Raw genomic sequence first — 19,074 nt, forward strand, 5'->3', positions numbered from 1 at the left:
TCTTTGGACCATAAGTATCTGAAAATGATACCAATATAATGATTTTTTTTAGTCCTACTTATTTGGAAATATGTTAAATCACAGACTGTGTCAGATCACAACACATTAAGTCAGTTGCCTTCATGTCCTCCTCAGATGCTTATTGTGTATTGTTTGGGAATTAGTATTATTTTGTTTTAATATAAAAATATACATGTGACGCTTATAACCGTATACAAGTCTACCTAACTGTCTCCAAATAAATATGCGATTATACCATATTGTAGTAAGTAAAAACAATATTTGTTGAGTGATGATATCTGAACCATTATCCGACCCATCGAGTCAGTTGTAGCAGCAACTACAGAAATGCCTATCGCAGTGGTTTTTCTTGCAAAAATGTGTTCCTGGACAAGGTACAGCTAGTCAGCACTTCGTGAAAACGTAGCTTTCCCGTCGAATTGGGACTCTCCTTTCTTCGCCCTCCTAAACCACGACAGGGTACACGCCTCTTCACGTCACTTAAGCTCTTGGATTTCTGAGATTCTTCCCAAAACTATTTTGTCGGAGAGCCGCCGGAACTGTAAGTATGATTCGCAGTTGCCGCCCGGTCTTTTGTTGCTGTCTCCCAGGCCAGATTGCCTTACCCTAACTACCTCCGTTCTCGCGGTTGCCAAGGTAACAAAGACCTTGGTGAGACAGAACAAGCAACGGACGACCGTTGTTTTTTGTGAAGCAGGCCTGCGGGCAAGATGGTGAGGGACAAGGCGAATCGGATAAGGCTAGATTAAGGGGCTTTTCTAAAGAGACGAACGGGCGAAAAAGACTAGCGGAGTCCTTATTATTCCCTTTACCTTGTTCTTACTTCTGTCGCTTTTGCAGATGCTCTCACGGCTGAAACCCGCTGTTGGAGGCGGTCCTCAGTCAGCGGATAAGCGCAGAAAGAAAGGCAAACGGCTGCCGCAGCTGGAAGATTTATTAACTCAGCGAGATTTCACTGGGGCCATTGCCCTTTTAGAGGTACTAGGGATACATTCGGGGAATATGGCGGGACGAGACTTCTGCGAGTGAAGTTGCTGCGGCCGCTTCTGGATTATTTGTTAACATATTTGTGTAGACTTTAGGAACAGATCAGTGCTTTTGGGGTTGAGGGGGGGAGGAAGGAAAGCTATCCATCCACCTTCTTGCTACTTTAGTCAATTCAGACTAAGAACATCCCTGCTTTTTGCTTCTCTTATATTCCAGGGTGGCAAATATCACCTCTGCAAAATAGAAGTAAATCTGGAGTCTAACCCAAAGGTAATTTTTCAAGAAGCAACTGGACTTTGAAGACGTTTCGCTTCTCAGATGAGAAGCAAAAAGTCTTCGAAGAAAAACCAGAAAGTCCAGTTGCCTCTTGAAAAAGCACCTTTGGGACAACCATGACCTGGATGACTGAGAATTTCTATTGACATCTAGAATCTAACCACTTTATACAGTGGTCCTGGATAATCCACAGATTACAATTGATCCTCCTGGCTATAAATTAAATATAGCCATTATAGTTGGTGAATAATCATAGTATCTAAATCACAAGATTATGAACAAGATAGTACTTTATAATGACTTTATCAATTTAGGAATTAGGATTTTATAGCAACCATCTTAATTTGCTGGAGAAGGTAGGATAAACTGCTTGTTCACTTTGTAATAAGCCAAAATTCCTAGTTTGTCATGTGTGAACATGGCCATAAGCTAATGCAGTAGTTGTTCTACAAATCTATTCCTTTTGAGAGCAATACAACAGAAGCAATATTATTGAACTGCAACATGAATGAGCACTATGCTTGTGCATATATGGATAGTTTAGTGTGGCTTCTGAATGTGAGAATATGATTATTGCATCTGAACAAATTAGGATTAAGTTTATTTAATTTATTAGTTCATAAATTCCTAGCTTGTTTTCTTCAGTTCTATGATTAATACATTAAGATGTAAATACAAAACAGTCAAGTTTGCATCATGAACTGTGTGTGTCAACAATTCATTATAGTAGTTACATGCAGACACTACGCATAATCAAATTACAATGTTGTTGCCTTTTAAAAAACCTACATTTGCAATGAAAAAAGCAAAGTTGGAGTGAATGTATTGTAACCACACTTTGCACTTCACTCATGTGGTTTAACGAGCTAATGAGTACTGTCTAACTGACAGTGACAGATAGATTGATCGTATGGAGACCCTATGACCTTAATATCATCTTAGAGACATTTGTGGTGTTGCTAGTCAATAATCACATATGCATGATCACCTTAATACATTTCTGCCTGCCAGTCATAAAAACTGCCTATCGAAATATTTGTAAACATCTAATTACTTAATTTAAATGCAAGCCCTTCTTTTATACATGAGCTTCATATATACAGACTTTTGAGAGTGTCTAAATTAAAGCCCCATCACTGCCTAAATGGTGTATACTGTATGGCTGCAATCTATAAACTGATCATTTTAAAATAATTAAAAATTATATGAACTTGGTCACAGTTGGTTATCATTTTAATTTTTATTCTCCCTTCTTCCCAAGTTTAAGCGTCAGGTTGGAGAACAGGAGGAAGATGCAGATCTCTGGATTGGATATTGTGCTTTCCATCTGGGTGACTACAAGAGAGCACTGGAGGTGAGGTAGTGGTTCTTTGTCCTGAAAAGAAGGATGTTCTCTTAAATTTGTAAGAATGAGGATGAATTGCAGGTAGTCCTCAACTTACAACTACAATTGAGTCCAAAATTTACATTGCTAAGTGGGGAATTTTGTTGATTCCCCCCCCCCCCTTTTACAACTTTCCTTGCCACATTTGTTAAGTGAATCAGTGCAGTTGTTAAATTAGTAACACGGTTGTAAAGTGAATCTGGTTTCCCCATTGGCTCTGCTTGTCAGAAAGTTGCAAAAGGTGAACACATGACCCTGGGACACTGCAACTGTCATAAATGTGAGTCAGTTGTCAAGCATCCAAATGTAAATCACGTGTCCATGGAGATGCTGCAATGATCATAAGTGTGAAATATGGTCATAAGTCACTATTTTCAGTGCTGTTGTAAGTTCGAACAGTTACTAAGTGAACTGTTGTAAGTAGAGGATTACCTGTAAATGTCCTTCAAAGTAATATAAAAGCAAAAATACTGGTTATAATATTTTGTGTCCAGAAGCCTAATGAATAAATTATATATAGTTTATTATTTTGACTTATTTATGAAATAACATGCATTAATTTATGATGTGCTATTTTTCAAAATTCTATGTTATATGAAGAAACTATTTCTAGAGAATCATTGTAAGAGAAAATGGAATTAATTTACACATAGTGATTGTATCACTATGACACTATGTAACATTGTTCCTCAAATTTACTATCTGTGAAGAATGAAATTTAAGATTGTAATGTATCTCATGGACCAGAATAAGTAAGATAAAATACCAGTATCTCAAAGGCTTGCATCTAGTTGAATGTATGTTTAAATATTGTAGAACAAAACGATAGTAGTACAAAGTTAGGGCTATGCAAAGCACTTAAATGTTTTGCAAAGCAGATTAATAAGAATGAAGTTTTTCTTATTAAACTGCAGAAGTAGTAGCATCTTCCAAGCAATACCATACAACTATTTTCAGGTTTTCCCAGGTTCCTTTTCCATGTGCATGCACATAAACCATTTCCATTGGTACTTCTAATAGAGCAAAACTGCTGTGTATGAATACACTTGTAGAAATTATTTTGGAAAGGACTAAAAGCTGCAATTAAAAGGATGCAGCTTTTTCAAAATTTTGATGATAGCTGAAATATATCTACATTGGACATGGTAGTCATTTCTGTTTATATTTTTTTACTTATTTACAGTTCTTATGTGCTCTGGCTGGGTTATAAGAAGAAATAAAGCATAAATGTAACTGTGGTGATAAAGCAAGGCTGTATCAAAAATTATTATTTATTTAAGGAGTATGAGGATTTAACCAAGGGATCTGCCTGTAACCCTGATGTGTGGGTGAATCTAGCATGCACTTACTTCTTCTTGGGAATGTATACACAAGCTGAACAGGCTGCTTTGAAAGGTGAGTCTGATAATTAAGGTTGCTTTTTTATATATATTTACTGGCAATAAATTCAGGTGCACTATTGGAAATGAGCGGGGGGCTTGGTTGCACTGTGAAAATGAGGCATATGAATTAATAATTTTGAAAACTTAGGTATTAATTTTGTTTTCAGCTCCCAAGAGTAGACTTCAGAATCGTATGTTGTTCCATTTAGCACACAAGGTATGTATTTCAAAACATTAAATCAGATTTGGAAGTAGTTGAAGTATTTTGAAATCGAGTTCCTATCATGTGCCCCTTAAAATCTTATAAATACCCATCATATTATTTGTTTTCAGAGCAAGCAGTGTAATGCAAGGTACTTGGAAAAAAAGGAAGCAAAATATGTTAGAGATAAGAGGGAAGGGGGGCGGGGAAGGAAACCTAACTAAATCTAAAAGCCTGTAGAGATTCTCAGTCATCCAGGTCATAGTTGTCCCAAAGATGCTTTTTCAGGAGGCAACTGGACTTTCTTGTTTTTTCTTTTTGCTTCTCATCCAGGAAGCTTCTTCAGCTCTGACAGGATAATGTGGAATGGAAGGGTTTATATTCCTTGCAGACAGCTGGTAATCTGCATCCTTTTAGCAGGTCATTGAACCACTTGGAGGTTTATCTGTGTCCTCGGGGTCACCTGAGTAGTGCTTCTGGGTCCTGTAGTCTGTAGTTCTGTAGGAGCATGTCTTCAAAAGAAAAAAAAAGAAGGTCCAGTTGCCTCCTGAAAAAGCACTTTTGGAACTAACTAAATCTAGTTGACACCAATACCATTCACTATATTTCTTTGTACCATGGAGATTCTGCTACAATTAATTTATTCACTTTTGCTCAGCTTAATATATACATACTCATAATGCTATTCTGAGCTGCATTGCCACTTCATAAAAATACAGCAACTTTTACACCTTCATCTTGGTATTCAAATTCTGAAAGGCTTGTTTAAATGAGAAAGAAGTTCTCTAGGTAGAATGATGAAATGAAAAACTGAAGTACTAAGTAAACACAGAAGACAAAAGCCTCAAAGTTTCATGGTGACAAGAATTAAGATAACTAAGAAATAAATGACTCTTGTAGACTGCCTGAACTCTGGAAAAATTATTGGTTTCTAATGAAAGATGTTAGAGGAGAAATATGGTTAAATATTATTTTCAGCAGACAAAGTATTAGAATATCTGTAAGGCATCCACTTGTCTCTGTCTTTAAGTCATATTTCCTTCTTAGTTTGGTGATGAGAAGAAACTGATGAACTTCCATCAGAATTTGCAGGATATAACAGAAGACCAGCTTAGTTTAGCATCTATACACTATATGCGATCTCATTATCAAGAAGCTATTGATATCTATAAACGCATACTGCTTGATAACAGGTTGGTTCAACTTGTCTCTATCTATTTAACAGATAATTCGGAGGCAAAGGCTAAAACAAATAATTTCATAGGGCTTTTTGATCTTGCAGTGTTTTAGCTATCTTTTGCTGAGTTTAAATATTGCCTTCTGAGATCTTTCTTTAAAATGTTACTGTAAAATCTTTAAATTTTTGATCCAGTAGTGACTTCGGAGTTTAGCAAAACATACAGGGAATGTGGACACTTAAGGAAAAATGCTCATGAAGGTGCAATTATAGATTCATATTAGATATTTGTGATTAGGATTGAGGCTGTTATTTTTTATGAATATTTTTTATATTTGTACCTTGTGCAAATTTTAAATGATTTAAAAATAATTTTTAAATAATTGGATAACTCTAGCAGGACATACTTCAACGTAGTGGGGTTTTTTCCTGTTTAAATTAGATTCTGATTAAAAAAGAGAAAGACGAAAATTAAAATCCAAGTTGTTTGTATGAAGAAACCAGTGGAGGAGAGAACACTGTGTTCACTATCTTGAGTCTCTCAAGAGAGCCATTTGTTTATCAAATAATTGACAGATTTATTTTCATTTCCTTTCTCATGAATTTTTCACGGAAAACAGCTTTTTCACAACTGTTGCACATTATATCAATCTTCAGTGAGTTATCCACTATAATTCCAAATTGTTTTTCTTGATCAGTTAGAAACAACATAATATAAATTTATACCACAGTGTCCATGTTTTTTTCTGATGTTTGTTTTTTTAAACAAATGTAAAATTATATGCCCAGGATACTGGGCAACAATTTTAGTGTTCCATTAGCTGACAGTTTCACACCTATACCATAGATATTTACTTTATCACAGTTTGTAGCAAGATAAAGGTATTAATACCTTGTGCCATTCTGATTTTCATTGAAGTAGTAATGAAGGGAGCTGGATATTTAGGGTAATTTTTAATACTTAGATATATATACTGGGCTTTTCTAAATTTTATATCACTGAAACTTAGTTGAATTTCATAAAGCAGTAATTATATTAAATTGATGATGAACTTTCATTTGGCAGGGAATATCTGGCTCTCAATGTATATGTGGCCTTGTGTTACTACAAGTTGGATTACTATGATGTCTCTCAAGAGGTGCTAGCTGTTTACCTTCAACAGGTTCCTGATAGTACCATTGCTCTTAATTTAAAGGCTTGTAATCATTTTCGACTCTACAATGGGAAAGCTGCTGAGGTATTTTGTTACTATAATTTAATCTCTCAAATCATTTTTCAATCCAAGTTTAAATTTTGCTATAACATTTCAGTATCTATTTTTGAGAAATGCAAATTCTTTGCAGTTTGTGTATAGCTACTTCTATTAGTTCTGATACTATGCAGAACAAACATTTTAATCCTATAGTATTTTGTATAATATATTCATTTAACCAAAATGTTTATTCCTTTGGTTACCATTGTTAATAATATGACCTATTGTTTGTTTTTTAAATTTCTTTACAAACTACAAGGCAGAGCTTAAAAGTTTGATGGACAGTGCCTCAACATCATTTGAATTTGCTAAAGAACTCATTAAGCATAATTTGGTAAGTAGCAATGGGGTAGCTCATTTAATGTTACTTATGCAGATCATGCACATCATCAAAGTACTGTTTGGTCAATTTGTCCAGAAGAGCAATTTATTGATTGGGCATGAGCTATGAAAGTTGCACTTATATTTACAGAAGAGTTCTTGAAAAAGAAATCCCATTTATGAAGAGAAAATAATACATTTATTACACACACACACACACACACACACACACACACACCAATGCTTATTATATATTTCTTCATGGGCCTTTGATTTTGATTTTGCTTACATTGATTATCATATTCATGCACCATCATTAACCTATTCCTGACTTTTTTCTTTTCCTATCATGTTCAAATATTTATTATTTCTTAAAAAACCTTATGAGTTTTTGAAGAAATAATATATTCTCACCAGCTTCATTTTGATGTAATTTTTCAGATGTGTCATTTTTCAGATGACGTTATCTGTGTAAACTTGATATGTTTTTCTCTTATGATTCTGCTTATGATGATATTTTTCTTGAAATTAACTTTTTTCACAAGCCAAAATAATTTAAAGATATATTTGTTTATTCCATGCACAATTCTTCCTTATATCTCTTTTACTAGCTTTTCATTTCCTCCCTTATATACTGTTGTCATCTTATTCTACAGCTATTAATAACTTTAACTTATCTAAATCAATCATCTTAAGATGTCAGATAATATTCTTAGTTCTGCTTTCTTATCCTTGTTGCTGTTTGAAACACTCTTCTCTCACAGATCATATACTTGGTCACCTCTTACCTCCCACCTTAAAATCCATGCTTTCTGCAAGGTCTTGTGTGTGATCCTTTTTTCCTTCTTATCAACTGTATCAAAGTTTTGGAATGTATACATAGTGGCTGTGTCTGAAAGTGCTGTATATATTGATAGCATTAAATAATAAAGATGTCACTATGATTTATTGGGTAAATATTTAATCTGTAAACTACAAAAGCAATGGAGTAATAAGTGACATATTTTCATCGTTCATGATAAACTGTCTAGTACAATAAATATATTTAAAACATGCATGGGATTAAATTGTAACTTGTTTGCTACAATACTAATACAGTGAGTACTTCTACTTACAGGTGGTATTCCGAGGAGGGGAAGGGTCTCTCCAAGTACTCCCTCCACTGGTTGATGTTATTCCTGAAGCTAGACTGAATCTAGTCATTTATTATCTTCGGCAAGGTGAAAAAAAAATATATATCTCATTTTACATTTTTTATGTCTAAATATATTTTACATATTTTATATTTCTGTTCATGTTTTTAGCAATGTTTTTCTACCAAATACAAAATATATGTACTTTGTTTTGAGGATTATTGGGGGAGGATTATTGGTTGCTTACTATTTTTTATTTATGGTGCTTCATGAGCTAACAAATTATGTCAAGCAGGATATCCCTGGAGGAACATATGGAATTCTTTAAGGTACTGCAGACAAATGTTTATGTTTGCCATCTGTACTTCAAACACATTTTTGCTTCCAATTACAAAGTCCTGGATAGTCCTATTCTTTAATGTCCTTTTTAAAGGAACATGTGATTTTTTTGCTTAAGGCAATCTATTCAATTTCTTCTAATTCTCTTCTAATTTAGCTGACCTATGTAGGAACAAAAACTCAAACATCACTAACTTCAGCTATAACAATAAAAGAAATCTCTAGTCCCTCCTCCCACCTTGAGATTTATTTTGAATAGCATACTTCAAAACCATATGTTTTGATCGTGGGCTGATCTTAGTTATTGTTATTATTCTGCAATTGTCACATTGACCCTGGTGTGCTATTAAATAAAATCCCCCCCAAATGCTTTTCTCTGATTGTTTTGATTTGTTACTCTAATAAAATGTCTCATTTAGTAATTAAATACATCCTTTAAGACTATTTTAAGACTTAAAGAACAACATTATGCAAATATTTACCATCTTTTTTGTCAATAGATGAATAAAAGTGTGGGAGAGGTATAGTATTATATACTATAATATTATATACTGTATTGTATTATTTCAGATGATGTACAGGAAGCTTACAACTTGATTAAAGATCTGGAACCTGCAACCCCTCAGGTTAAAAAAAAAGTTTATTCATTGTTGCACACTAGAAGAAATTATCTTTGAAATGTTATAGGATAGAATTAAATTCTTGTACAGTCTTTGCATTGCTTTGGAGTGGGCAAGGCACGTGATTGCTCACTGATAAGTGGATCCTCCTTCCAATTTCTTTTAGTTTTCTCTCATGATAATATCGCATAGTAACGGGGCACCAATTGTATAAAGTTAGCACCCATCCTTCTCCTAGAAGAATGAAATACTTTGAGAAATATTAAAAAGGAAGAATATATTTCCCTGAATGGAAAATAGAGAAACATGTTTTCTTAGAGGGAGAAAGCAACCCCCACTTTCCTTAATAGCCCACAGAAGATGTCAGTACTTAAGAGATAGATAGCTATATTCATAGGCAAAAATTCCCTGCAGCAAAATTCCCTGCAGCAACAAAGGCAGAATGGGATTAGCCCTCACTCAGGATGTTAATTTGTCTCTTTAGCTTGGCATTTTGTAGCCCAAATATGCCCACCCACTTTCTGGAGAGCTTAAATTACCTCTCTGCTAAAGGGTTTCACTTTATGAGCAAGAGTAACTTGGCTGTTGATAGTTATCCTTGTATTTTAACTATTTTAATTCCTCAGTGTGCTCTGGCATCCTGCCTGGTTTGTAACTCTGGGTTGCAGGTATTGCTGAGGAAAAGGAAAGTATTCAGACAGAATGGTTTAAGTTTCCATGATGACTGTGACTCATTGATCTCCAGTGTGGATTCCCCCATGTCTAATCTAATGACTGGTATTTAGGGCAGATTTTTGCAAGCAAAGAAGCTTTTTGTATTTTTGTATAGGTAATCCTTGACTTACAACAGTTCTTTTAGCAACCATTTAAAGTTACAATGGCACTGAACATTTTTCACAGCATCCCCATGATCATGAGAGGGCGGGCGAGGCGAAGTGCCCCTCAACATAAGTGACAGCCCACTCAGTCACATGACCACACAGCCATGCCTACCCAGCCAGTCATCAGGGCAGAGAACCAATTGTTAAAAAATTTGAAGCCCATCACTGTATGATATACAATATACGTGGTTTAAGTTTTGAAATTTTATGATGAAAAATTATATTAAAACAATGGACTTAAATGTTCCATTTAAGTGACATTTATAGGTTTTTATGGATATGTCCATTTTCTGATTATTTCACTTATTTTGAATTCATTATTGTTACTATTATTATTTAAAATAGTTTCTTTAGCTGATGTATACTTTAAGAACCTGGAAGATGCCAAGATAAATTTCTGGAACCTTGGTGGTTCAACTTAAAATATATGTTTGTATAATGGAATACACCTACAATTTTAGCAGAAGAATGAAATGTATGACTGATCAGCCTTTTAATGGTTTGAGTGCCTTTTACATTTAACTTGGCTTACTAGATACAATTAGAATCCATAAAGATTTGTATTTACACTATAATCTGAATAAAAGAATTGCAAATTGCTTTAAGCTTCGGGAAACAAATTGCACAATTTAATTATTTTTTTAAATATTTTTAGGAATATATTCTGAAGGGAGTAGTGAATGCAGTACTTGGGCAGGAAATGGGTTCAGTGAGTATAACAATTTCTGATAATAGTAATTTATGAAGAATCTATAAATGGCCAAATTGAACACGGAAGCTGATTGAGATTTTAACTTGAGCCTTTCTTACATAAATTTCTTATGTTATTTAATTATAACTTTTAGGCAAACTAGAGCTGCCAAGAAACAAAAAGGTTCATCTCACCCAATGCTTGGGTTCATCTATTTTCAAAAAAATAAAGTTTTACACAGAAATTTAAAAAACGATTATAATTGAATATGCTCATTAAGATCAAAACATTTTGGAAGGAGAAAATGGAAAACAAAATGAACACAATGAAGAATGGAACTAGGCATTCAGGAAATAGAAAGGGAAAAATATTCATCAGTACAATAAAAGCCCTATTTCTATACTGTTCTTTTTCAGAGAGATCATTTGAAAATTGCTCAGCAATTTTTCCAACTGGTGGGAGGATCTGCTAGTGAATGTGGTATGTTTTAAATGTACTGTGTTCTTTTTTCATCAGACTTTAATTCTATTAAATTTATTATGTGATTCAATGAAACTTATCTTCTGCATGTTACTGTTTGTATTTGCCAGTGACAAAGGACATTGGAAGCTCATGACTTCTCTGATCGTCCCAGACAAATGATTCTCCAATCTTTACTTGAAAAAACTTTCAGTGTGGGAGTAGCCATAATTCCATGAGGCAGTCTGTTCAACTGCTTAATAGCTCTTATTATCAAGAAATTCTTCCTTACTTCAAGTTGGGTCACCTGTCAGCCCTTTAAGGCAGACCAGAACGAGAAAGAAATGTCACATGGGTCTTAAAGCTATATTTATTTTTATTAGAACAGCTATAACAGCAGTCCCTAATGTTTTGGATGCCAGGGACTGGTTCCATGTAAAGTGGTTTTTCTGTGGATCCTGGAAGGCATAGTTTCACACATACATGGATGGGGCTTCACTCATGTGGCCCACTTCCTGATAGGCTGTGCCAGTGGTTGGGGACCCCTGAGCTATAGTGACAGAATATTACCAGTCTAATATGCTTACCTCCTCCCTCACTTTATCTTTGTATGGATTAAAGAGGAGCCTGTCTGAGGCATCTTCTTGTGTCTTGGAATGGGTTCAACAGGCACTTGTCTGATTGTTTCCTTGTGATGGATCTCCCCTCTATCCTTTAAGGTATCTCTATGCCTTCTACAGGTTCCATCAGTTGGTTCTTATTCTACTGTTGGAAGCTGTGGAGAATAAAGTGATACCTTCTTCCCTATGACAGCTCTCCAGTTATTTGAAGACTGCTGTTCTGTCTTTGCTTAGCCTTGTATTCTTTAAGTTAAACATATCTGGTTCATGTAACCATTTTCATAGACTTTAGCCTCCAAGCCCCTCATCATCACTGCTGCTTTTCTAGTCATTCTTTCTAGTCCTGTAGCATACTTCTTTGATTATGGTGACTCAAAATTGACATAGTACTCCTGTTGTCCTCTAATCAATGTAGTGCAAAATGGAACTATCACTTCCTGTGATCTTGACACTATTTCTCTTGATGCAGCCTAATATTATATTAACTATTTGGTACCTGCAGCAGACTGGCTCATGCTTAATCTATGGTCTACTGGGATGCTTAGTTTCTTCCAAGTATTATTGCCAAGCCGATCTGGTGTTTGTTACTTAAGTACAGAAACCTACATTTTTGCCATTGGACTGCATTATATTGGATAGGGCCTGATGTCCAAATCTATCAAGACCCTTTTGAATCTTAAGTCTCTTTTCAGGTGTTCACAATTTGTCCTTTCCCATCCCCATTCTCCAGTTTTGTATCATCTGCAAACTTGATGCACATTCTTTCTATCTCCTCATTAAGTAAGCCATATTTGACAAGTTTGAAAAGCACTTGAGTTATTCTACTGCATCTCTCTCTCCATGTAATAGAACCATTAATGGCCACACATTGAACATAGTTGATCAGCTGCAAATCCAACTACTGGCAATAGTGGAACCATCCATTCATTGGTGAATTTGATGAACAAGGAAGAAATATATCCATAGCATTCACATGGTATATTACTCTAGTCACTTTGTCAAAAAAGCAATAAGATTTGTTTAGATTGATGTATTTTTAACAAAACCGTGCTGGCTTCTAGCAATCACTTTACATCATAGTTGCTTGGTACCTTTCTGGACATTTTTGGCACCTTCACTCATGCTAACATGAAACAGCAGAAGGAATAATGGTCAATAGATTTGATTAATCAAATCTACATCAGTGTCTACATCACATCCTGAATGTTGGAGACAGCACACTTCTTTTTATACCTTGTCTGGTCTGTAGAGTACCACCTCAGTTCCTCTCAGTAATGAGTCACCTATCATCACATATGGCAATTCTTTGGAACAGCCATTGGATTCCTCACCTCAGTAGGAGCCAGAGCTTCTGCCCTTTCTGTCCTTGGAATGCTGGGTGAAACCATTATCCAGAAATCTGCTAGTTATCCACCAGCAACAGACCTGAAATTGACTACATAATTTCAGCTGTAAGTTCTTTAGGTCTTCTCAGTTTCATGCTGCCAGAACTCCTTTTCCAGGGCTCCTGCTTTCTTTACTGAATCCAGAAATACCTTGCTTTTCCTGATGAGCCTCAGTGTGGCCAGGCATGCCTTTAAACCATTTACTTTCTTGTACAACAATACAATGAGTTTGCAGTTGCAGTCTTCCTTGGTAGGACACAAGTGTGACACAAATCTTATTGGTCATAATGGTGTTGCATCCATGTGTATGACTTTCTGAAGGTGGTCCAGCTTCAAACAGCTGCTCTCTTTAGATACTTCCTTTGCCCTTGAGAAGAAGAAAAACTCTCCTCCTCCCATCTTATTCCTGCTGGAAAGTGAGTGGGAGGAATCATTGTACTGTAATCTGGCTATTTATGATGGACTCTGTAGTTAGTAAAAGTAAGGTGAAGAATTTAGGTGCTTTATGCAGCCTATGCCTTCCCTACTCACCATGGAATCTGGCATTAAAAAAATCTAATATGACAAACGTATTGATTGTTAAAGTGTTCAGAATGTTTTGCCTCTCTGAAAGCAAATTATAAGGGCTTATTAGTCATAACTTGACATTCACACAAGTAACTTCAAACTAATATGTGAAGCAGATTCTAAGATTTTTACTTAGATAAGTATATTGCTTAGTTTTTGTTTGTTTTCTCTAGTATCTTTCTATAATGACTTAATCAATTTCAAATTGTTTCCTATCTGTCAGCAAAGTAAAAAATATATATTGTGTCGCTTTCTGGCATCTTGGTAGTAGTTCTGAAAACAAATAAAGTAAGTGTACTCTCCAACATTTTTGCTATCCTCAACTCATTTGCACTGTTATTCTTCAGATACCATTCCTGGGAGACAGTGTATGGCTTCTTGCTTCTTTCTACTCAGGCAGTTTGATGATGTCCTAATATATCTCAATTCAGTGAAGGTTAGTAAAAGTTACAATTGTCTTGTATACATTCATGTATGTCTGTTTATTAGTATTTCAAAAAGTGGCTATGTACAAACATAATACTAGAGAAGAGAAGAAGACTATTTCATCAAGTGTCATAGAAAATCCGGTGATTTTTAATCTGGCTTTTAATCTGTGATATTTTCAGTGAAAATGTTGCTGTGGTGCCAATGATTTAATTTTGGTCTTGCTAGAATCTATATTGGATTATGTGGTTGATGCAATCTGGATATCATGGAAGTTTCTATAGCTGCCTCTTTCTATTGTCTCCTTACTGTACAATAGATAGTAAACATAAATATACTGGTATCTATGATGGTAAAATCTCAGTTTTATCATCAATAGTAGTAACTGGGAGAGGGATCTTGGAGTCCTAGTAGAAAATCATTTAAATATGAGCCAGCAGTGTGCTATAGCTGCCAAAAAAGCCAACACAGTTCTAGGCTGCATAAACAGGGAATTGTGATCTGATTAAAAAATCAGATGGATTGTTTGGTCAGAACCCTATTTGGTCGCAAACAGAAGCGTTCGTGACCCGAGGTTCCACTGTACCACTTTATAATAATGCCTTGGTAAGGCCATACTTGGAATACTGCATCTAGTTTTGGTTGCCACGATATAAAAAGGATGTTGAGACTCTAGGAAGAGTGCAGAAAAGAGCAACAAAGATGATTAGGGGACTGGAGGTAAAAACATCTAAAGAACGGTTGCTGGAATTGGGCATGTCTAGTTTAATGAAAAGAAGGACTGGGGTTACATTATAGCAGTGTTCCAATATCTCAGGGGTTGCCACAAAGAAGAGGGAGTCAAGGTATTTTCCAAAGTACCTGAGGGCAGGACAAGAAGTAATGAGTGGAAACTAATCAAGGAGAGAAGCAACCTAGAACTAAGGAGAAATTTCCTGACAAAACAGTTACAGTAATCAGTGGAACAACTTGCCTCCAGAAGTTGTAAATGCTCCAACATGAAATTTTTAAGAAGAGATTGGATAACCATTTGTCTTGTTTAGGGTTTCGTGCCTAAGCAGGGGATTGGACTAGAAGACCTCCAACTCTGCTGTTCAATTCTGTTCTGTTCTGTTCTGTTCTATTCTGTTCATATGTAAAAAAACAAACTTGACCTATTTTTAAGTCAGTCAGAGCCTTATCTTTATTGTGTTTATATCTCACCTTTCAGCCAGGTTAGTTAGCAAATACAGTTTTCCCTCCCCTGTTCTCCATAACAGCAATCTTATGAGGTAAGTTGAGCTGAGAGAGAATGATTGGCCCAAAGTGAACTCTTGCAATTGACAGTGAAATAGAAATCTATGTTAGCTTGTTCAGCACCTGCATTGCATTAGCTTTCATATATTAGCCCTAGCAACTCTTATTTCTTTATATTTTTCTTTGCTGTACACTACCTAGAGTCTTATGATTGAAATAGTTTACAAAAATGGTAAATAAATCGCTTTTAAATGCTTTGATTGGGATAGGTTAAAAAATTGTAAATAAATCTCTTTTATATGCTTTGCATAGCCCTATTTTTTCATGAAATGCCAAGCCAAATGAAAACATATTCAGTCCCTTTACTTGCCAAATCTTCTTTCATTAAGGGATTCTCTGGCATTAGAGCAAAATCTGAGGAAGCAACTGGGGCTGGCCCTCAGATATAGTATGTAATGCCATCTTTGCTGTAATTGATTTTTCCATTTTCCAATTGAAAACTAGGTGTTGCCTTTAATTTAAAATATTTGGTGTATCATTACTTTTAGCAACTAGGTAATAGTGCCTGGTAGATTTTTGGTATTTGTGAAAGGAATGAAAAATTTGGCAACTAAATCAGATTAGAAATTGAAAGCACACAAAAACCACTTAATAAAATATACAGAGATGATCAAAATAGTACACAAAGGGTGATGCATTTGTGAAGACTGATGTTAATCTACACATGATGATTCATTATTTGATAATATAATTAATATACTTAAACATTCCATACTGATTGACACTTAACATTAGTTGGTACCTTTCCATTTTCTGTGTTCTAAACCAGTATGTCTAGATAATGTTTTCTACTTCCCACACCGCTAAAGATATCAGCATAAAAGCAAACTTTTCCACACCACAAGGAGAGTGGTATTTTTCTTCCTAGGCTGCAACTTGGCATGAATATGGACAAAATGTTATTATAATATGATCTACATTCCCTTATGCAGCAATGATTACATTTTATAATTTCTGAAATTCTTAATTATCATTTATGCTATTTAATATATGAGAATATACTGGTAATCAGTTCATCCATGGAAAATCTAAAGAAATATAATACTGTATGTTATAGTCTTATTTTTTATTTTATTTGGTTTGTGAATTGCTTACAAGATAATAGGTATAAGTAAAAACATAGTTATGAATGCATGGATACATATAAGAAAAATAAAAGAAACAATAGGACAGGGACGGTAGGCACGTTGGTGCGCTTATGCACGCCCCCTATAGACCTCTTAGGAAAGGGGTGGGGTCAGTAGTAGAAAATCTAAGGTTAAAGTTTTTGGGGTTTGGGGAAGAAACCACAGAGTCAGGTAGAGTATTTCAGACATCTGTTGCTGAAGTCGTAGTTCCTGCAATCAAGTTTGGTGCAGTTAACCTTGAGTTTGTATCTATTGTTTGCTCTTGTATTGTTATGGTTGAAGCTGAAGTATTGAGAGGCAGGACATTGCAATGTATGATTTTATATACTATACTTAGATCGGACCGAATTCGGTGTAGTTGTAGGTTTTCTAGGTCTAGAATTTCGAGTCTGGTGGCATATGGTATTCTGCAACGAGTAGAGGAGTGGAGAACTCTTCTTGTGAAATATTTCTGGACTTTCTCAACTGTGTTAATATTAGATACGTAATGTGGGTTCCGGACTGATGAGCTGTATTCGAGTATTGGTCTAGCAAATGTTTTGTATGCTCTAGTTAGTAGTGTAATATTACCAGAGAAAAAGCTACGTAAGATTAGGTTAACAACTCTTAATGCCTTTTTGGCTATGTAGTTACAGTGGGCTCTAGCCCTTAGATCATTAGAGATGAGTACTCCAAGATCCTTGACAGAGTTTGGATCATCAACAAGGTCTTGACTATTCAGCCTGTATTTTATTTTCTGATTTTTTTTGCCAATATGAAAGAGACAGCATTTATTTGTTGAGATTTGAAGTTGCCATTTGTTTCACCATTCTGATACATAGTTGAGGTCTTTTTGAAGGGTTGGCAGTATTGTCTGTAGTGTTGAATAGCTTTACATCGTCAGCGAAGAGAACGCAGTTGCTCTTGATATGATCACAGAGGTCATTTATGTAGAGTATGAAGAGAGTTGGTCCTAGAACACTGCCTTGGGGGACCCCACTGTTGACAGGTACAGAATTTGATAGGATGCTTCCAATTTTGACTATTTGTTGTCTGTTTGACAGGAATGCTTCTGTTCAGTTATGCAGTTGTCCAGAGATACCATAAGATTTTAGTTTTAGGAGTAGTTTGTCGTGTACCACTAAATCAAAGGCTTTATAGAAGTCTATGTAGATTGCGTCTATTGCTTTGCCCTGATCGAGTTGTGTTGTCCATATGTTTTTGCAGTGTAAGAGTTGCAGATTGCAGGATAGTTTTTTTTTCTGAAACCAAATTGTTTATTAGAGAGTAGGTTGTTTGTCTCTAAGTGGAGGATAATGGATTGGTTAATAATTGATTCCATGACTTTACAGGTGATGCAGCATAAAGAGATTGGTCTGTAATTTTCAACTAGGCTGGGGTCTCCCTTTTTGAAGATGGGGATGACCGTGGCTTGTGACCATAGTTTTGGCAAGGAGCTGGTGCTGAAAGATTTTTCAAAGATTATGCTTAGAGGTTTGGCTATGGCAGTGGATAGCTTTTTTAAGAAGTAGGCACATATTCCATCTGGTCCAATAGATGGAGATGGTTTTAGATTGCATAGTGCTTTTTCAACATTGTCTTCTGTAAAATCGATATGTACTAGATCATTGTAGTTGTCTGTGGTTCGACTAGGAAATACTGGACATGATACATTGCTGTTTACAAATACTGAGCCAAAGAATGTGTTAAAGAGGTTGGCTTCAATGGTGTCATCGTTGCAGTCTTTATCATTAGGTCCTTTCAGGGGTGGGATGGACCTTGAGTCTTTTAGTTTGTTGTTTACAAAATTGTAGAAAGTGCGGGTGGAATTGGTGCATAGAAGATTTTCCTCTTGTTTAATGTGATAATTGGTGCATTCAGTCTTTATCTGGTGGCATAAATTTTTGTATTGGCTTTTGAAGTTGGCAACCTGACCAGATTTGTTTTTCCACCAAAGTGATCTCTTTTTTGATTGAAGCTTCCTTATTGTTATGGGTAATCTGTTTTTTCTGGTTTTGGGAGTTGTTATTGGTACATATAGTTTGATGACTCTTTTGACTTCAAGTAAAAATATGTTGTAATGGTCTTCTACAGTATTGCATCCAGTGAATAGAAATTGCCAATCAAGGGATGAGAGATCGTTGTCTATCAGATCATAGTTGCCTTTTTTGAAGTTATAATTGGGGATCACATCGTTGTGTTGATTTTTGTGTGGATGTATGTTGAGACAAAAGTCAATCATGCTGTGGTCACTGTTGGAAAAGTGTTCTTTAATTTGTATTCCATAAATTGAATTCAAACTATTGCAGAAGATGAGATCGAGGCAGTTGTTAAGTCTAGTATTGTTGGTTACTAGTTGTTCCAGTCCCAGGTTTGTTACAGCATTGTAGAAGGTTGCATGTTTGGGTTCAGTTTTACATTCATTTAGCATCCAGTTAATGTGAGGTAGATTGAAGTCACCAAGAAAGATAAAAGTGTGTGGGCAGGATGTTGCCCATGTCAGTAGTGAATTTAGCTTGTTTACATGTTCGATGTCATAATCAGGGGC

At 35.4% G+C, this 19,074-nt stretch overlaps 1 protein-coding gene across 3 annotated transcripts in view; it reads left to right on the plus strand.

The window, feature by feature from the left end:
* Window positions 1-504: 504 nt before the first annotated feature.
* Window positions 505-19,074, plus strand: part of IFT56 (intraflagellar transport 56) — a 32,140-nt gene continuing 13,570 nt past the window's right edge. The window contains exons 1-13 of one of the 3 annotated variants that reach the window (XM_087968206.1): window positions 505-562; window positions 862-999; window positions 2,546-2,638; window positions 3,949-4,063; window positions 4,218-4,267; window positions 5,300-5,445; window positions 6,496-6,667; window positions 6,942-7,016; window positions 8,121-8,223; window positions 9,046-9,101; window positions 10,632-10,685; window positions 11,084-11,147; window positions 14,046-14,134. In XM_087968206.1, the coding sequence (XP_087824332.1) occupies window positions 862-999; window positions 2,546-2,638; window positions 3,949-4,063; window positions 4,218-4,267; window positions 5,300-5,445; window positions 6,496-6,667; window positions 6,942-7,016; window positions 8,121-8,223; window positions 9,046-9,101; window positions 10,632-10,685; window positions 11,084-11,147; window positions 14,046-14,134 (1,155 nt within the window). In that variant the 5' untranslated portion in view covers window positions 505-562. The other 2 variants (XM_087968207.1, XM_026694654.2) reach the window with 2 other exon arrangements.

Source organism: Notechis scutatus, chromosome 6, assembly GCF_049901735.1.
Source record: "Notechis scutatus isolate UNSWTSFEM ecotype Mainland chromosome 6, rNotScu1.2, whole genome shotgun sequence".
NCBI lineage: Eukaryota > Metazoa > Chordata > Lepidosauria > Squamata > Elapidae > Notechis > Notechis scutatus.